Source organism: Chenopodium quinoa, unplaced genomic scaffold (assembly GCF_001683475.1).
Source record: "Chenopodium quinoa cultivar QQ74 unplaced genomic scaffold, ASM168347v1, whole genome shotgun sequence".
NCBI lineage: Eukaryota > Viridiplantae > Streptophyta > Magnoliopsida > Caryophyllales > Amaranthaceae > Chenopodium > Chenopodium quinoa.
Window position 1 is genome coordinate 2,270,483 of NW_018743919.1, and position 16,081 is coordinate 2,286,563.

At 34.1% G+C, this 16,081-nt stretch overlaps 2 protein-coding genes across 3 annotated transcripts; one reads left to right on the top strand and one right to left on the bottom strand.

Moving 5' to 3' along the window:
- Window positions 1–182: 182 nt before the first annotated feature.
- LOC110687338 (RNA pseudouridine synthase 6, chloroplastic-like) lies at window positions 183–6,745 on the bottom strand. Of its 2 annotated transcripts, XM_021863975.1 has the most exons (9): window positions 6,192–6,741; window positions 4,097–4,234; window positions 3,737–3,991; window positions 3,574–3,655; window positions 2,934–3,049; window positions 2,794–2,848; window positions 2,477–2,588; window positions 1,040–1,209; window positions 183–769 (listed from the first exon to the last, which is right to left on the bottom strand). In XM_021863975.1, exons 1-9 carry the CDS (start codon window positions 6,395–6,397, stop codon window positions 497–499), a joined length of 1,407 nt encoding a protein of 468 aa, XP_021719667.1. In that variant the 5' UTR covers window positions 6,398–6,741; the 3' UTR covers window positions 183–496. The 2 variants fall into 2 exon arrangements, with proteins under 2 accessions (XP_021719667.1, XP_021719668.1); XM_021863976.1 differs by lacking the exon at window positions 4,097–4,234 and having other exon boundaries at window positions 6,192–6,745.
- A 999-nt stretch (window positions 6,746–7,744) lies between these two features.
- LOC110687083 (cytochrome P450 77A4-like) lies at window positions 7,745–10,247 on the top strand. The gene is made up of 2 exons (XM_021863710.1): window positions 7,745–8,888; window positions 9,471–10,247. The coding sequence occupies exons 1-2, from the start codon at window positions 7,902–7,904 to the stop codon at window positions 10,005–10,007; spliced, it is 1,524 nt and encodes a 507-aa protein (XP_021719402.1). The 5' UTR covers window positions 7,745–7,901; the 3' UTR covers window positions 10,008–10,247.
- The last annotated feature ends 5,834 nt before the right edge of the window (window positions 10,248–16,081 follow it).

Below are 16,081 nucleotides of genomic sequence, written 5' to 3' on the forward strand. Positions count from 1 at the left end.
CATTCACATTGGCATTCTCAAATGAATTTGAGTAAAGTTAGACCTTAGGAATATGAAATACTCTTTTAAAAAACAAAATTGTGTTGGGTTACTTTCTATTACACGGACTAATATACGTAGTAAACACTTATTATTTTGTTGACATTTAATGCTCCAAAATGGTGACTAAGGACAAAGAAGTAAGAGATGTGTCATGTGTGGCATGTTGAGATGAACTTCACTGTGAGTTTGTTGACAAGATTTCTTGAGAGCACAAACTAATCATCATGTGATCACGCAAATGAATATTGGACTCTGGAGTTTTTATAGTAGTGTTTAGAAGGAATTTGCATGATGATTAGTTTGTGATGAATAAGAAAATCAAATTTAATAAAAATATACATCTCACTGTTCACCCATTGTAAATTAACTTCAAACAATCCTATTTTCTTCCTTACAAGATTACAAGCTTTCACCAAGGTATCCTTATCATTGCACCAGACCCCAGAAAATATCCTTATCTCCACCAAGGTGATCCAGCTTCATAGACTTGTTCACCATCGTCCCATGAAATTTGACATGCTTGAAGACCAATGGCTAAACTTGGCTCCTTTCCATGCAGAGAATTCCAATTTTCAATAGCAATTCTTCTTTCACCCTCACATGAGTATTCTCTCTTGTATTTACCAAAGGGAGATACTCCAGGTTTGGTCAGCTCTGCAAGCGCAGCTGGCATATACATTGAATCACCAATTAGAGGAGCTCCACAAGCAGCAAGTTGTGCTCGGATCTGTCCCAAAAATTAAGGGCACAAGTAAGTCCACAAGTTACTTTCAGTGCACAGAGGGTGATTTACCTCACATCTCAATTTTCAAAGGAGATCAACAAGAAGGGAAGTCGAACTAGGACATTGACGTCAGAATTGAATACTCAATACACAATTGTATCCAAGTTTCCGACTAGCTAATGTACATAGTAGTTAATGTTTATGGTCCGAATAGTTGTGTCTTGAAGTTGAAATGAAGTCTTAAAGTAACATAAAATTGAGCGGCAGCAATACCTGATGAGTTCGTCCAGTCAAAAGATTAATTTTACATTCATAGGCAAAAGTCTTGACAGGCCATCCGCAGTCTTTGATTTGATACTTTTCTTCAATGGTAGAGTTTGGCCAAGGAACTTCTTTGCAATCCAAAACTTCAAGTTGACATAATTGCCACCCTTTGTCATACTCTGCATTGAATGCACACTCTCAGCTTTATGCAAAAGTTACCTCCATTGAAATAGAGCCTAGCTTTACTTAACACAAGCGGTTATACAGAGCTTCCAAACACTAGTCCTATTAATCTGACACAATGTATAAAAGAAATCAATCACTCCTATATAGCATATATTAGCATCTGAATACCACATCCACAATTACTTATGCTGCTGTACTTCTGGATTTCATCAGGAGGGAAGAAGTCTGATCTTTCTTGTTTTCAGGAAAGAGACTCAAAAGAACTTCTATTTATTAAACTTTCATTACTCTTACTCAATCACTCTTAAAACTACTTTGATGTCCATGCTACACATGTAAATATAATTTATGGATTGATGCTTGAGGTGAAAAATATGAAAACACAGCTCTTATATTGGTAAACAATGTCTAAATGAGACATATAAAACTAAAAGTTGAAGGGAAATTGATCTTTTGGAAAGATAACATGTAATTTGTAGTTTCTATTATTTTCCCATAACTTCCTACTTTCCATATATCTTATCCAAAAAAGAATCAATTAATCTACTAACTTTTTCAAATTCTGAATTTCTGATGTATTTCCTATATCTTCTGAGTACTACTTCCCATCTCAATCTATGCATCATATCTTTTTGCATGAAAAGCAATTGATTGTAGAAAGAGGTGATATTTGACAACATTGCCTAAAAAAAAAAAAAGAACAACAAAGTTACAAAAGTGGATGTCCCCACTTACACAGAAGGTGGTGCTGTGATGTCACCAAAAAAATTACTTTGAAGAAAATTATGCATGCATCGTGAAGACGTGAAGCATTCCAAAAAAAAAAAAAAAAAAAAAAAAAAAAAAAAAAAAAAATTATGCATCGTGAAGACGTGAAGCATAAATTATTGATTATAAACAATGAAATAATGGTGTTAATGAAAAATTTAAAGAGAAGACCTGATACGTAGAAGAAAGAGAAGCATCAATTTCGGGCACATATATTTGGTTTTATATAAATATTTGTTGTACGACTGAAGAAATTTGATTGTTAATGAGTAATATTATGTAATTAGGGACATTGATACAGGGATTGAGACCTCCTTAAATCTATGATCTATAATAAGTTGCTTTGTTAAATTGTTATATTTAGCAGAAATTTGGCAATTCAAGTTTTTTAAGACATCAAAGAAAAGTAATGTAGGACTCTTTCAACCAGACTTATATAATTGACAAATTTATGAAATGAGAATAACAGGCCTAATGTCTCGAAATGTTTACCTTCAGAAACTATACGCGGAGCAAGCTTTGCCGGCTGCATGTAATGGGTGATAATTCCACAAGATATTGGAGCTGCAACGAGGGCAAGATAGAGTTTCTTGACCTTCTTTTCCTTATGTAAAGCACATGTACAATAAGATTAATTACAGGGTATCAGCTGAAAGACAGTTTCAAAGACGTATTGCTGTGTTGGATGTTTAACTGCACCCAATATAGAAAGATTAAATATTGGTCAGAAGTGTATTTGATTTTCCACTTTCCATACAATAGCATTATATCGCACAGGAAACTATTTTTACGGAACACAATAAACTTACTCTGAATTTTTCATGAAAAATAGAGCTATATTCCTCAGTTCTGGCCATCAAAACACTGCAATGAGTGTAGAGAGGTCACATGATTTAGGCAGCAATAAAATTCAGTAAAATATATTTTTGCAACTATCTACACATATTACCATCCTTCAGTACAATTATCAATCTGATGTGTAGTCAAGAGCGGACTAGTCAGTCCCAAAGCACGAGTAGCAAAATTTGCACAACTTTCTTCAATATTGTTGGAAGTACCTCCTACCTAGTCAAAGATAAAAGCATCACAGAAGATATTAGCTTGGAGATTGACAATAGGCATCCCGTAGGATTGCATCAGAAAATAATCATAGATTTAAGTTCAAAGGGATGATTTGCATGACCACAGGCATGATCTTAACAAAATTAGGGATAAGCACGTCTAATTTCTCTAATGAATGATAGATGTCAACTCAATAATGCAAAGTCGGAGCGAGAAAGTGGTTAGAATATTCTTAACAGCAAGAAAAGGTGAGATAAGAGCCTTAGGACCTCCAACTCCAAGCTCTATATTGGAAATAATACTCAATCTCACCAAGCCAGAGTCTAACAAACCACAGCCTGGACTGCATGCAGCTTTAAATTCTTCTCACAAGTTAAACACAACATAGGGGAGCAATGATGAGGAAAAATATTCATTTCTCCTAACTGAGTGACATCTATTCTCATTTATTCATTTGAAAACGCACATACATCTTTTCATCAGAAGACTCTAAAGAACATATGTAATTAGGTCCAAGATATACATACAGAAGTGCCAGCAGGCTTGTCCAGAATCACATAATTGTCATCAATAGCTATAATCCTCGACTTCCAATCAATTTCATAGCACCTGAAAAGAATTCAATGCCTATATTACATACAATAAAAATAGCAAGCACCAAGCACTAAAAGTAACTTTATTCTTGAAAACCTTGGGAAGCGTCTTGGATGTACATAAACGCGCAAGTAAGTTCCAACTTCAACATTTTCATTAACGTGAGTTATACGGAAAGTCTTTTGTGCTTCTGAAACAGTTTTTTCTTCAAGTGACTGCCTCTGTTTTAGAAGATGAGGTGAAGTGAATTTTTCGTATACTTGAACTTGCTCTGGAGTTGCAGTTGCTGGAGGCTCAGGATGCACAAGTGCATAATATACAGCTCCAAAATGGATAAGATCGGCAACATACCTTCACAAATCATTAACTCAATTAGGGACCTCATCCCACTTCATCATCAAAGGAATGAATGCCATGAAGGGAAAAAAGAAGATGAAACAGCATAACAACACTTACAGTGGGGGGAGATTTAAAGTTCTGCTAATGTAATCACAGACAGGGCCTTCTTCTAAAACCACCAAGTGTTCAACTCTAGGTGGGTGATTGCTGTGATTTGAGGGAGGGCAGGGTAAAAGGCGATCATATTCTGGGTAGCTGAAAATTAGCATTGAAAGTCGGGTGTGACGTCAGAAAAGCAAAGCTTGTAGCTATATATGTCTAAGTTGATTACTGTCTGCTGAAAACTCATGATTTACAGACATGGAAAGTTGAAGAAACTTAAGAGAGACCTAAGAATTCATGCAAATAGATTGACTTAAACATTTTATGTCCTTTAAAAACCAGGAAGTTGATAAAGAGTCAAAAGAGACAACATGAACTTATTAGAGGGAATAGAAGAAACCACCAACTTGCACATTTTCCCTAATGACTAGACAAGCTTGTTTATAATGTGTCCTTAATTGCACACACCCTATGTAGAAGATTTGTAGCCAAAGAATTGAAGGTGTCCTTTAACTCACTTTCATCGACGGATAAGCAGTATAAAAATAAAAAATAAATAAAAATCATTCTTCAATTGAGTTCCAACATTCCTCTCAGAATAGCTAAAAAAAAAATCATCATTTTAACTGTCGTTTAAGAAGTCCCATGAGAAAACTGTTTTAGCATAAGTTCTTGTTTTGAAAGTCCCAAATTACAAATTAAAGGTTGATAAGGAATTCCCACGGATACATACGATATTGGAGGAATTAAAGTATTAAACATGCCCTCGAACAAGCTTGTAGCATTGGCAATACGCCAATACTAGTAGTCTAATAATCTTGAAAATTGGCAAACACCAATAAGGTAGTACACTGTATGCCTGTGCATACAATCCTATGGCGCGTTTCTGTCAGCTTTATTCCGTAACTCCCAAAAAAAAAAAAAAAAAAAAAAAAAAAGTTTGATGGTTTAATGTGATGAAACTACCTGAATTATATGATGGTTAAATGTGCAAGCATCTCTATAGCAGATCATAGATTTCTTTGTCACTAAAATGTTGATGAAACTACCTGCTACTCTGCTAGTACTGGCTTCCCAATACTTCATGAGTTCAGGCTAAAAATTAACATGTTTGCTATTCGTGAAAAATATGAGATGTTCAAACTATCCATCTACTGAAACCTTATAAACCTTACAGAGTAGGCCTGTACAAAACTATCCGAGAATCCGAAAATCTGATCCGCAACCGATCCGGATTTTTGGATATCCGATCCGAGTTTTCATTTCGGATCCGAAACAGCGGATATCGATTGTGGATTTGGATATTGATTTTCAAAATTTCGGATATCCGATATCCGATATCCGAAATATAAAGGCTGAAATAGTGAAATATATATATAAATTTTTTAAATTGTTCATATAAAACTGACCTGTATTATTAACTTATTATAATATTCTTAATATATTTGATGATAATATTTATTGCAAAAAGACTACTATTTTGTTAAAATATGTTGTACAACTTAGCGATAAAAAAGCGGTAAAATTAGTGAAATTTAGAAAGTAATTATAATCAGTTTTATTTAATATTGGATAATGGATATCCGAAGCATCCGATCCGAAAATTTTGGATATCTGAATATCGGATATCCGAAGTTTTCGGATCGGATTTAGATATTAATTTCTGATAGAGTATTCGGATATCCGATCCGAAATCACATTTCGGATCGGATATCCGATCCGTGAACAGGCCTATTACATAGCAGATGTTCAAAGATTATGCTAATATATTAGAATGTATTCATTAATGTGCAATTAGGGGTTTAGAGTTACAAATTACATTATAATTATAATTGGGTAGTTGTTCAATTCTCATATTAAAGGTTTCAATTTGAGGTAGATAACTTGCATAAAAATGTCAGAAAATACCATTATTTAAATGCAGTGTCCATACTCTACAAGATCAAAAACAATGAAATTTATAAAGAATTAAGGCAATAATATTGAATTTCTTGACTGAATAAATCACATTGGAGCTAAATATGAGAAACCCATTTACATATTAATCCATATTAAATCAATAATTATAAAAGAAATTGAAATAGTAAGAGAGTGATGAAAGTTGGATTACCCATTAGCAAAGGTAGCAGAAGCAACACAATTAACAACCCATTTGCCTTTCTTGGTGAGGGTGCCTGCTAACGTGCGCCGCCGGAGAGTTGCCGGAGCTCCGATTATTCGGATACGGTTGCTCCGGATTCTGTGATATGGGGTTGCATAATTCGTTAATGTTGGCCTGAAATTCCCTGCCCCAATTGCAATCGGGTTTCCCACCATAATTTGGCAGTTGGCAAACACGTACAGTAGTACCGAGTACTCCACTTCCAAAAAATATCTATGGGGATAACGAAGTCTGTCTTATCTATGTTGGCCCAATTCAAAATGGACCCGGACACTTTTTTTTTTTAATTGAAACTTACTCAAAACATTTTGGGGGGGTGTTAAATGACAGGTACGTCTTAGTTTTTCGTTTTTTTTCCTTCTATTAGTGTCCCTCTCGGTTCACTCTTTAAGCTTATTCGGATTCGAAACTCAATTTTTAGTGGTTAGGTTTTACTCCCCTCCCAATTATTATTGTGAGGATTGAATTAAACACGCAATTCTTTCTGTTAAGCGCAATCCCAATCACCAATGCACCAATAACCAATTGGTTAGTTTCTCTCTATTAATGGTCTATGATTCAAACATCAAAATATTTTATCTCATCATATTAAAGGTTAGAAATTAAGCTACTCCGTCATAATTGATTGAGAACGAGGCGAAACTTTTACTCGTAAGACGAAGTATGGGATGGATAGATCTATACATACATGTAAATAGAGGTGTCAAAACCTGACCAAACCGATCGCGACTCAACCTGAAACCGCCTCGAAAAAAACCAATTCAGATGTCGACTCGTCTGAACACAATAATTTATCATGACTCAAGTTTAAAATAGACCTCACCCGACCTGAATACTCGAATTGAAACCTCTACATGTAAATATCCAATAAATAATCTACCAATCAGAATTAGACATTCTAAAAATATATATATCATTGTACTGTCCAAGTTTTTTTTTTTTTTTTTTTTGACCACATCATTGTCCAAGTTGAATTCCATATTTCAGTAACTTTTTGTATCTTTTACCCAATGGGTAGCTAAAAATTTTTCAAGGTCTTAAAAAGGTTGTTTTGCCAAATGCATAAGATAACTCCACAATTTATTGCAACTCTGTGTTTTGGCAGTGATCATTTCCATTAAAAATAATGTTGCCAGCCTCTTAATTTAAATGATAAAACAACTATTGTACTTTCATCAACCTTGGTTGTAACCTTTCAGTGTTATTCCCTTGCCTAGACTCTAGACTTTGATTCCAGTTATATTTGGCAAAGCTAATGAAGTAGTAATCATCTAACTACTTATAGAAATATAATTACATATGAAACTATAATTGCGTATAAATTGGGAATCAATTAAGGAAGGATCTCGTTTAAGAAAACAGCAATTATACAAAAACAATCACTTTTAAGTTTTTAGTTTCATCTTTATATGTATGTACCTTCCTAGTCATGTCAATTGTCCTAGAGAACAAATTTAGTAACAACAGTAAATACATATACAACTCACAACTGGTCAAAACTCAAAAGTATTCAATTCTCTTAATTAAATGGTTGGTAGATGCAAATTTATGTATACACTCACACAATAATAGCTCTATATATTAAACCCTCCTTATACGTCTTTAACATACTACATACACTATCATATTGTCATTGTCAAACTTTCCACTCTAAAAAACATGGAACTCTTAGATATACTCTTAATCCTTTTAGTAACAATCTTTCTCCCTTTATGGTGGCGACGAATCGGTAAGGGCTCGAGGAATAACCTTCCCCCGGGCCCATCAAGGTGGCCTATCGTTGGGAACCTCTTTCAAGTCATACGGCCTTTTATGTACGTGGTCCGAGACCTACGAAAAGAGTACGGGCCCATCTTCACGATGCAGATGGGCCAAAGGACCTTGATCATCCTTACGGATGCAAACCTAATCCATGAAGCCCTTGTTCAGCGGGGAGCACTCTTTGCGAGCCGCCCCGCCGAGTCCCCCACCCGCTTGGTCTTTAGCCTCGGGAAGTGCGCCATCAACTCGGCTGAGTATGGCTCGCTATGGCGGGCCCTACGCAAGAACTTTGCCACCGAGGTGGTGGGCTCGGCCCGGGTGAAACAATGCGGGTGGGTAAGGAAGTGGGCCATGGAGAACCACATGGGCCGGATCAAGGAGGAGGCCCATGAAAAGGGCTACGTAGAAGTTATGAGCCAATGCAGGCTAACAATATGTAGCATAATAATCTGCCTTTGCTTTGGAGCCAAGTTATCTGAAGAGTTGATAAAAAACATTGAAAGTGTTCTTAAGGAAGTTATGCTTATGACTTTACCGAAGCTTCCAGACTTTCTACCCGTTCTGATCCCGTTGGTTGCCCGGGGGCAGCTTAGGCAGGCGAAGGCGCTAAGAAAGAAGCAGATGGAGGTCCTCGGCCCGCTAGTCCAGGCCCGGAAGGGTTTCGTCGAGAGTGGTGGGAGCCCGAAGAGTAGCTCTTTCGACATGGCAAGCCCGGTTGGGGCGGCCTACGTGGATTCTCTACTAAGCCTTGACCCACCGGAACGGCCCGGCGGGCTTGGGGAGGAAGAGCTGGTGACTTTGTGCTCGGAGGTGATCAATGCCGGAACCGACACTAGTGCGACCGTCATAGAATGGGCCCTCCTACACCTTGTGTTGGACCAGAAGGTACGAGATCTTACAATCATTGTTGCTTTAAAACTACCTAGTACTAATATAAAGTACAAGCTGTGTTAATGATGATAAAATGGTTTCAAATTATTAATTATATATATGAGTATAGTTTAAGAAAATATTGTACAAGGACTTGTCCATAAATCCTTGACAAAAGTTTACTACATATAGTATTTAATTCGATCAAATTATTTTAAACAATATTTTCAAAGTAGATTTTGTTACTATTGAATCTAAATGTAGAAAGTAAATTATAATCGATCAACTTCTATGATTTTAATATACAAATGAAGTATCTCACTAATTATATGTACATTGTACAATATTAATAATGTGAATTTATTTATCGATCACTATCTACATTAATATTCCGTACTAAATACTTAGCTAGATTGCATATTATTTTATTATTAAGATACCTAGGCGATCGAGTACTTAGTTAAGATAGATGTTGGTAGAATGTTAAATAGTGTCATTGATTGTGTACTTGCTACTAGTTGAATTTATTTCAGTTGTCAGCTCCTAAAAGAATTACTACTGTTAATGATTCATATCATATTCCACTTACACTTACAGGTTCAACAGAAATTGTACGAAGAAATTGTAGATGTGATAGGATATAATGGAGTTGTTTCTGAGGATGATCTCGAGAAGATGGTGTACCTCAACGCCTTCATCAAGGAGACATTGCGGCGACACCCACCAAGCCATTTTCTCCTCTCTCATGCCGCGAGAGAGGATGCCGTCCTAGGCGGCTACACCATTCCAAAAGACGCAAATCTCGAGATTTACACCGCATGGGTGACCCAAGACCCGACCCTATGGCCCGACCCGGAATCCTTTCGGCCCGAGAGGTTCATGCCCGGAGGAGAGGGGTATGAAGTGGATTGGACGGGTAACCGGGGGGTTCGGATGCTGCCCTTTGGGGCGGGCAGGCGGATCTGCCCGGCTTGGAGTTTGGGTACGTTGCATGTGGGTCTAATGCTTGCTAGGATGGTGCATGCTTTTCGTTGGGTTCCTAATCCGGGTAGCCCGCCCGACGCGACTGAAACTTTTGCTTTTACTATGGTGATGAAGAACCCCCTCAAGGCTGTCATTTTTCCTAGGTGTTGATAATGGAGACCAAGAATTACAATATATATTAATTTAAGGCCGGGTTAATATATGATTGACTTAATTATATTTGAATTGGTTTAAGCATTTGCTATATTAATTAATGTAATAGGATAAATTTATATATATATATATAGGCGGTGTAGCTTATGAAAATGATCATGTATGATAATATATAAACCTAGAATGGTAATGCATCATGCATGCATGTATGATAATTTATGTATGTAATTGGTTTTCTTTCCTCATTTTATAAGTATATTTCCCTTTCATACTAGTTATTGATCATCATATCTAATCTACGTCTAAAGTATGGTCACATTCCTTTCATTAATTACAATGGAGTATCAAATTCAATCTCACCAAGCAAGATTTCGCGTAGTTGAATCTTACAAGCATGAAATGAATTGTTGGATTAAGTCACATTAGGAGGCTCATTTCCACCTAGATTATATTCCATGCACATTCCTGTAATTTATTTACCCTTCTCCATCACTTTTAAGGGGTTAGTTCCGCCTCAATAACCATTTTCCTTACCCTAACTTGTACATGCTCTATGAGTGTAGAGAAGATCAAGCTTATTGGAAAAAATAATGTTAGAGACTGTACATTTAAATATTACATCCAAATATCTAAGATATTAAATACGCAAAGGATATATAAATATAAGTTGAGAAAGTCTACTCTCAAGCGTTACTACTATACTCTAACCTAAGCTAACTTATTTAAGATATTATACTTACAAATTACAATAAGACCCCCCATCCACGAGGCGACTAGGTGAGCTAGACGATCTGAAGGCCAAATAGAGCCCATTTTTCCCCAACTTTATTTTTGGGATCTCCCTATTATATGTAACATAATATGCTGCACGATTAATTAGTTTCTTCGTAAACTATATTGCTTATATAAGTACTCCATGTATAATTAAAATGTTCCAAATATTTCAACGTATCATGTACAGTACTACGTAGTACGTACGTATGCAGATACTCAGGCGGTGGCAGGTTGAAACATAAACCTTAATTAATGCCTTAATGGATAACAATTCTTACTTCTGTCTTCTTTCTGTAATAATGCCAGTGAAGGCATTAAATTTTTCTATATATGCCTCATTAATATTTCTTGATTTTTAGAACAGATTAGATCTAGAGGACTAAGAGTCTAGAAACAGTTGATATATTTTTCTCTTGAGCTCCATACTCTAGTCTTTAATTTAAATTATTTAGTTGTACTACGTATATTCATATAATAACAATAACAACATGATATAATTACTTTGTATGTAATACGGGTATTTTATTGTAAAGTTCATTTATCATAAGATATACGCGCAATACATATACATACTTATCCAGTTATCCTATACAATTATTATTTTATGATCGTGTACTCTAATTATATTTTTGAAATATGCTCGTGTGTTGTTGTACCCTTAGGTGTTAACTTGTTAAGAGGAGCTTGCGTTATTGGAGCGGCATAAAAGGGGCTAGATCAACTTGACTACTTGACTTCTAATCTATAAGAAGAGTACGTATTGAAAGTAAAACAGTAAAAATAGCTATATATCGGGAATAGAGTGAAATAGTACCTCCTAAAATAAGTTAATCCGTATATTTCACAATAAAAGTTATCGTGTAACATTTTCATTTTTCAATTCGTATAATGTATTTTTCAATTTGCTCATGAAAATGCTCAATCTATCTATAACCCAAAATCACCTTTCTTGATTTCATCTCATGTCAATTTTCCTCTTAATAGCTTATGTGCTCATTCAGTCGTAAATATAATTATTACTTGATACAGAATATTTTATTTTTAGATCTCTCAACATTCAAGTGACAAGTGTATATACTCCGTATACAAGAATATAACAATGAACCTTAAGGTACATACAAGTTTCACTTGCACTAATCTTATGCATGTCATTTAAACAAAAAAAATGAAAACTAAAAACTAAGGGCTTGTTTGGCATTGTTTTTTTTTTTCTTCAGTTTTCTGTTTTTTTTTAAAACAAAAAACCAAATACAGGAAACAAGAAAAATGTGTTTCCACTTTTCTGTTGTTATTTTTCAAAATTATTAGCAATTTAATAAGTTTGACAAATTTTTGATTCATTATATGACATATATCATATGATTTTGTAAAACAAAAAACCAAAAAGTAGAAAAGCATAGCGATGCCAAACGAACCCATCAATTTATATTGAAGAATAATATTTTCCTAAGTCCTAACTATTGATATATACTTCTTCTTAAAAAAAAATTTGATAAATAAATTTAATCAGTTGTGAATTTGCAAGCAAAGTACATCTAACTAGTTTACTTATTAATTCATCATAATATTTTTAAGTACAATGATATTAATTTTCCTAGTACAAAATTTACAGCTCAACTTATCTTTATATAGCTAGACTTTTACTAATTTACCATATATAACCTAGGTGCTCAGAATCAAAGCCACAGAGCATTTACTATAGGATGCCAATAATGCCATTTTAGTGATTTTACTCCTATAGAAGTATACATATAGTCATATAGACCATATAAACCAAAGTAAAATGTAGTTTACTTTTGCAGCCTTTTATTGCATTAAATTATAGCAATAGGGTTTATTTCACCAAAAGGGTTATTGAGTACTTGACCCGCCAGTTAAATACATGGTTTGATGTATGGTGATAACTTGTTACAATGCTCTAGAGTCATGACTAGACGATTTATTGAACATCAATCACATCATACTACGTATATAATATATTGGTGTGACTCCGTCAATTCACTAAAATAAAGATGGTTGTGGTGAGGGAAGTAACAATCAATTTTTACTCGACTTGTTATGAATGAAATGTTTAGTTGAATAACAAGTGATTTAGGGTTGTAGGTTGCATCTGGCGTATAAAATTCGATTTATATTAATGTACTATATAAAAAGTGATCCATAATTTTGATAAGTAATAGAAAAAACATTATCGCTAATTTTATCGTCGCTATTTGTAGTGATTCGACTCAATACAAGTAATAGAAAAATAAATAAAATTACGTGTATATATAATTTAGTTTTGTTTATTAATCACGAACCTTCCATTATCCTTGAACGTGTGCCAAGTTATCTTAACTCGCATGTAGGTTATTCACTTAACACATATACGAAGTACTTCTTATACAATAGATACCGAGAATCATTTAAGGCAGGGAAATAAAAAATTATAGTGATGGACTCATATATAGTACATAGTCAGCGGCGGACCTGCCCTTGTGCCTGGTGGGTCAAATGACTCACCAGGGCCCAAAAAAATTATTAAGTTTTTTTTAAAAATAAATAAATAAATTAGTTTGTTAATTATTGTGATTATTATTTTAGGTCAATTTTAAGCTTGTTAATTATTAGTTAGTATTGTAATCTTGTCAATTTTCTATTTGGATGATCTTTGTAAATAATTTTTCTTAGGAATTTTGGTAAATTTTTTTTTTTACATATTTGGTTATCGATTGTGACTCACCAGTCGGAAATTCCTGGGTCCGCCACTGTACATAGTATTGAATTTTATTATTAGGAGTAAATTATGCAAGTATGGAGTGAGAATGGGTTAAGATTTGGGATGTCATTGTCACAGATTATAGGCAGTATAAGGTTTCGCATTTGGTGTACAAGCCTCTTAATTTCTTCTCGGAAATTCAAACTTATATACTCCCTCCGTCTCCGAAAAAACGACCTTTTTGGGTTGATTTCGCGGGTATTAAGAAAGTTATTGGAAGTATAAGAGTGCATGAGGAAGCTAAGAAAAGTAAATTGAAAAGGGAAATTTACATTGGAATTGCAAAAAAGTAAAGAGAGAAAGTAATAAAAGTATATAGAAAAAGCAAAATTTGCATGGGGAAGCTAATTTTGCACAAATATTATTGCAAATTAGAGGGTATTAAAATGCAAATAGGATGAACATTTTGGGACTAAAATTAGGCCAAAAGGGTCGAACTTTTGGGGACGGAGGGAGTACAACTATATACAAGTATAAACATAAATAAATTAAATAAATTCTTATACTTGTATTTCATTTATACTACATGTAAGTGGATGTAACACTTGACAATATTCTGCTTATTTTTTCATATCTTTATTTACTCGTAACTATACTAGCTACTCGTACTATATAATTACATGTTGCAACACGATGCTGCATTATGGAGAAAGATTCACAATGTTTTTGGCAACTCAGATCACGCCGCTCTGTACCCAGGAGGAGTTAGTATACGATCTTGACAACTAAGTTTTTTGGTTGGGTATTCAATAAGGAATGGGCAATGTTGTTGAGGTAGCCGCCCCCTCGAAAATCGATGGGATATGTTTTTGTTAGGGATTTAAGTTCCCAACCCCTTGAAACCGGAGTTGTGTGAAATTGCAGTACAATTAATACTAACTCGTATTGAGAAGACTCCTTGAAGATTCTGTTTGGTGGAGGTTATAAGTTTGAGCCCTACCAATTACATTTTATTGAGAGTAAGGGGATTGATTCCATTACTTTCCCTCTCTTTCTCGAGTGTTGACCTATAAAACTGAACTGATTTAATATGTGAGGGTGAGCGGTGTTTGTTTAGTACAGTCTTTCATTATCTTACCTTTAATAAAATTATGAGAAAATACCGCTTTAAAAAACTTTATTCTCGTTTATAAAAAATATAATCTATTCACATTATCAAGTTTTCTTTTTCCTAAAACTGACAAAATTTGGCACAACATGACAAATCGACATGTAAACCGAGTAACCTCTGATTGACCGAGTAACCCCTGACCAAGTAACCCATGACCGAGTAACCCCTGACCAAGTAACTCCGACCATTCTTAAAAAAAAAAAATGTGGCTGGCCACACGGTATGACCAGCTACATATGAAAGTTTGTGCTCTATAAAAACTTATTATTTTCATCTGTAGTTGAGTCAAGTTATAAGACTTGTTTGACTTGATTTTAGATTTGGTATGATTCAAATAACCATTAGTTTATTGTCAATATGTACATATTAATAAATAATCACTACGCAACACATGCATATCAGGTCAAAATTAATCAAAATTGTTCCAAGTAATTTCGAATACGTAGAGTTTGAGATTGATAATTTAATACGAGTACTCAGTGCAAAACATTGAAAATATCATTATAGTATAAGTTTTGATAATGTAGTTGGTTGCACTCTTGAATTATTGATACAAACATCAGTAAATACCTTAAAATGTGATTCTAAATAAGAGCAACAAAATTTTTAAACTCTTTAGTAAAGGTGGCGAACCCTTGAACATTTACGTAACCATCATAGGATTGATATACTTGAAAGTAGGAAGGCATGGGATAGGTGGCATTATAAACCAAGCTAGTTTCATATTGTAGCTTTTATTTTAACGTTGCATATATAATCTCTTGCTAATGTCAATCAGTCAATGCCTTTATTTTAACGTTGCATATATAATCTCTTGTTAAGCTTTTATTTTGACATTATAAAATACTGTAATTTTCTTCATGATCCACCAAACGCTCCCTAATAACTTGATTGTTAAACTTATAAATTAATAAACTGTAATATCACTGTAGGCGTCAACTCACATAAGGTTAAAATATTCTATTTTAAATAATTAATAGGGTTATATAAGAAAATCATGATGATAGATATTAATTTAATGCAAAATAAATTTCTTTTGGTCAAATTTTTTGTCCTTTGTGCTTAGAAAATATATTGTTGTCTTTTATCATGTTAACAAGTAGTTGGATGATTGGTCTTCAAATAATAAAACACCACTAATATATGTTCTATTTCACACATGACATGCATGATCCAAGCATATAATATTTGTGGAAATTATTAATCCAAATTATTGTTCCCTAAGATAGTGAATTCCAGCTTTATCTGCTTTATTTTACATTGTTAGAAATAATGCTAGCAAGTACATAAATAAATACAATAATTTACGTGATAAATAAAAAATACTCCAATGTTTATAATATTACAAGAAAAATTACTAAGAGTAATTTCATCGTAATAGGATGTGGCTTTAAATTTTATGATTTTTTTTTTTTTTGACTAGAACTA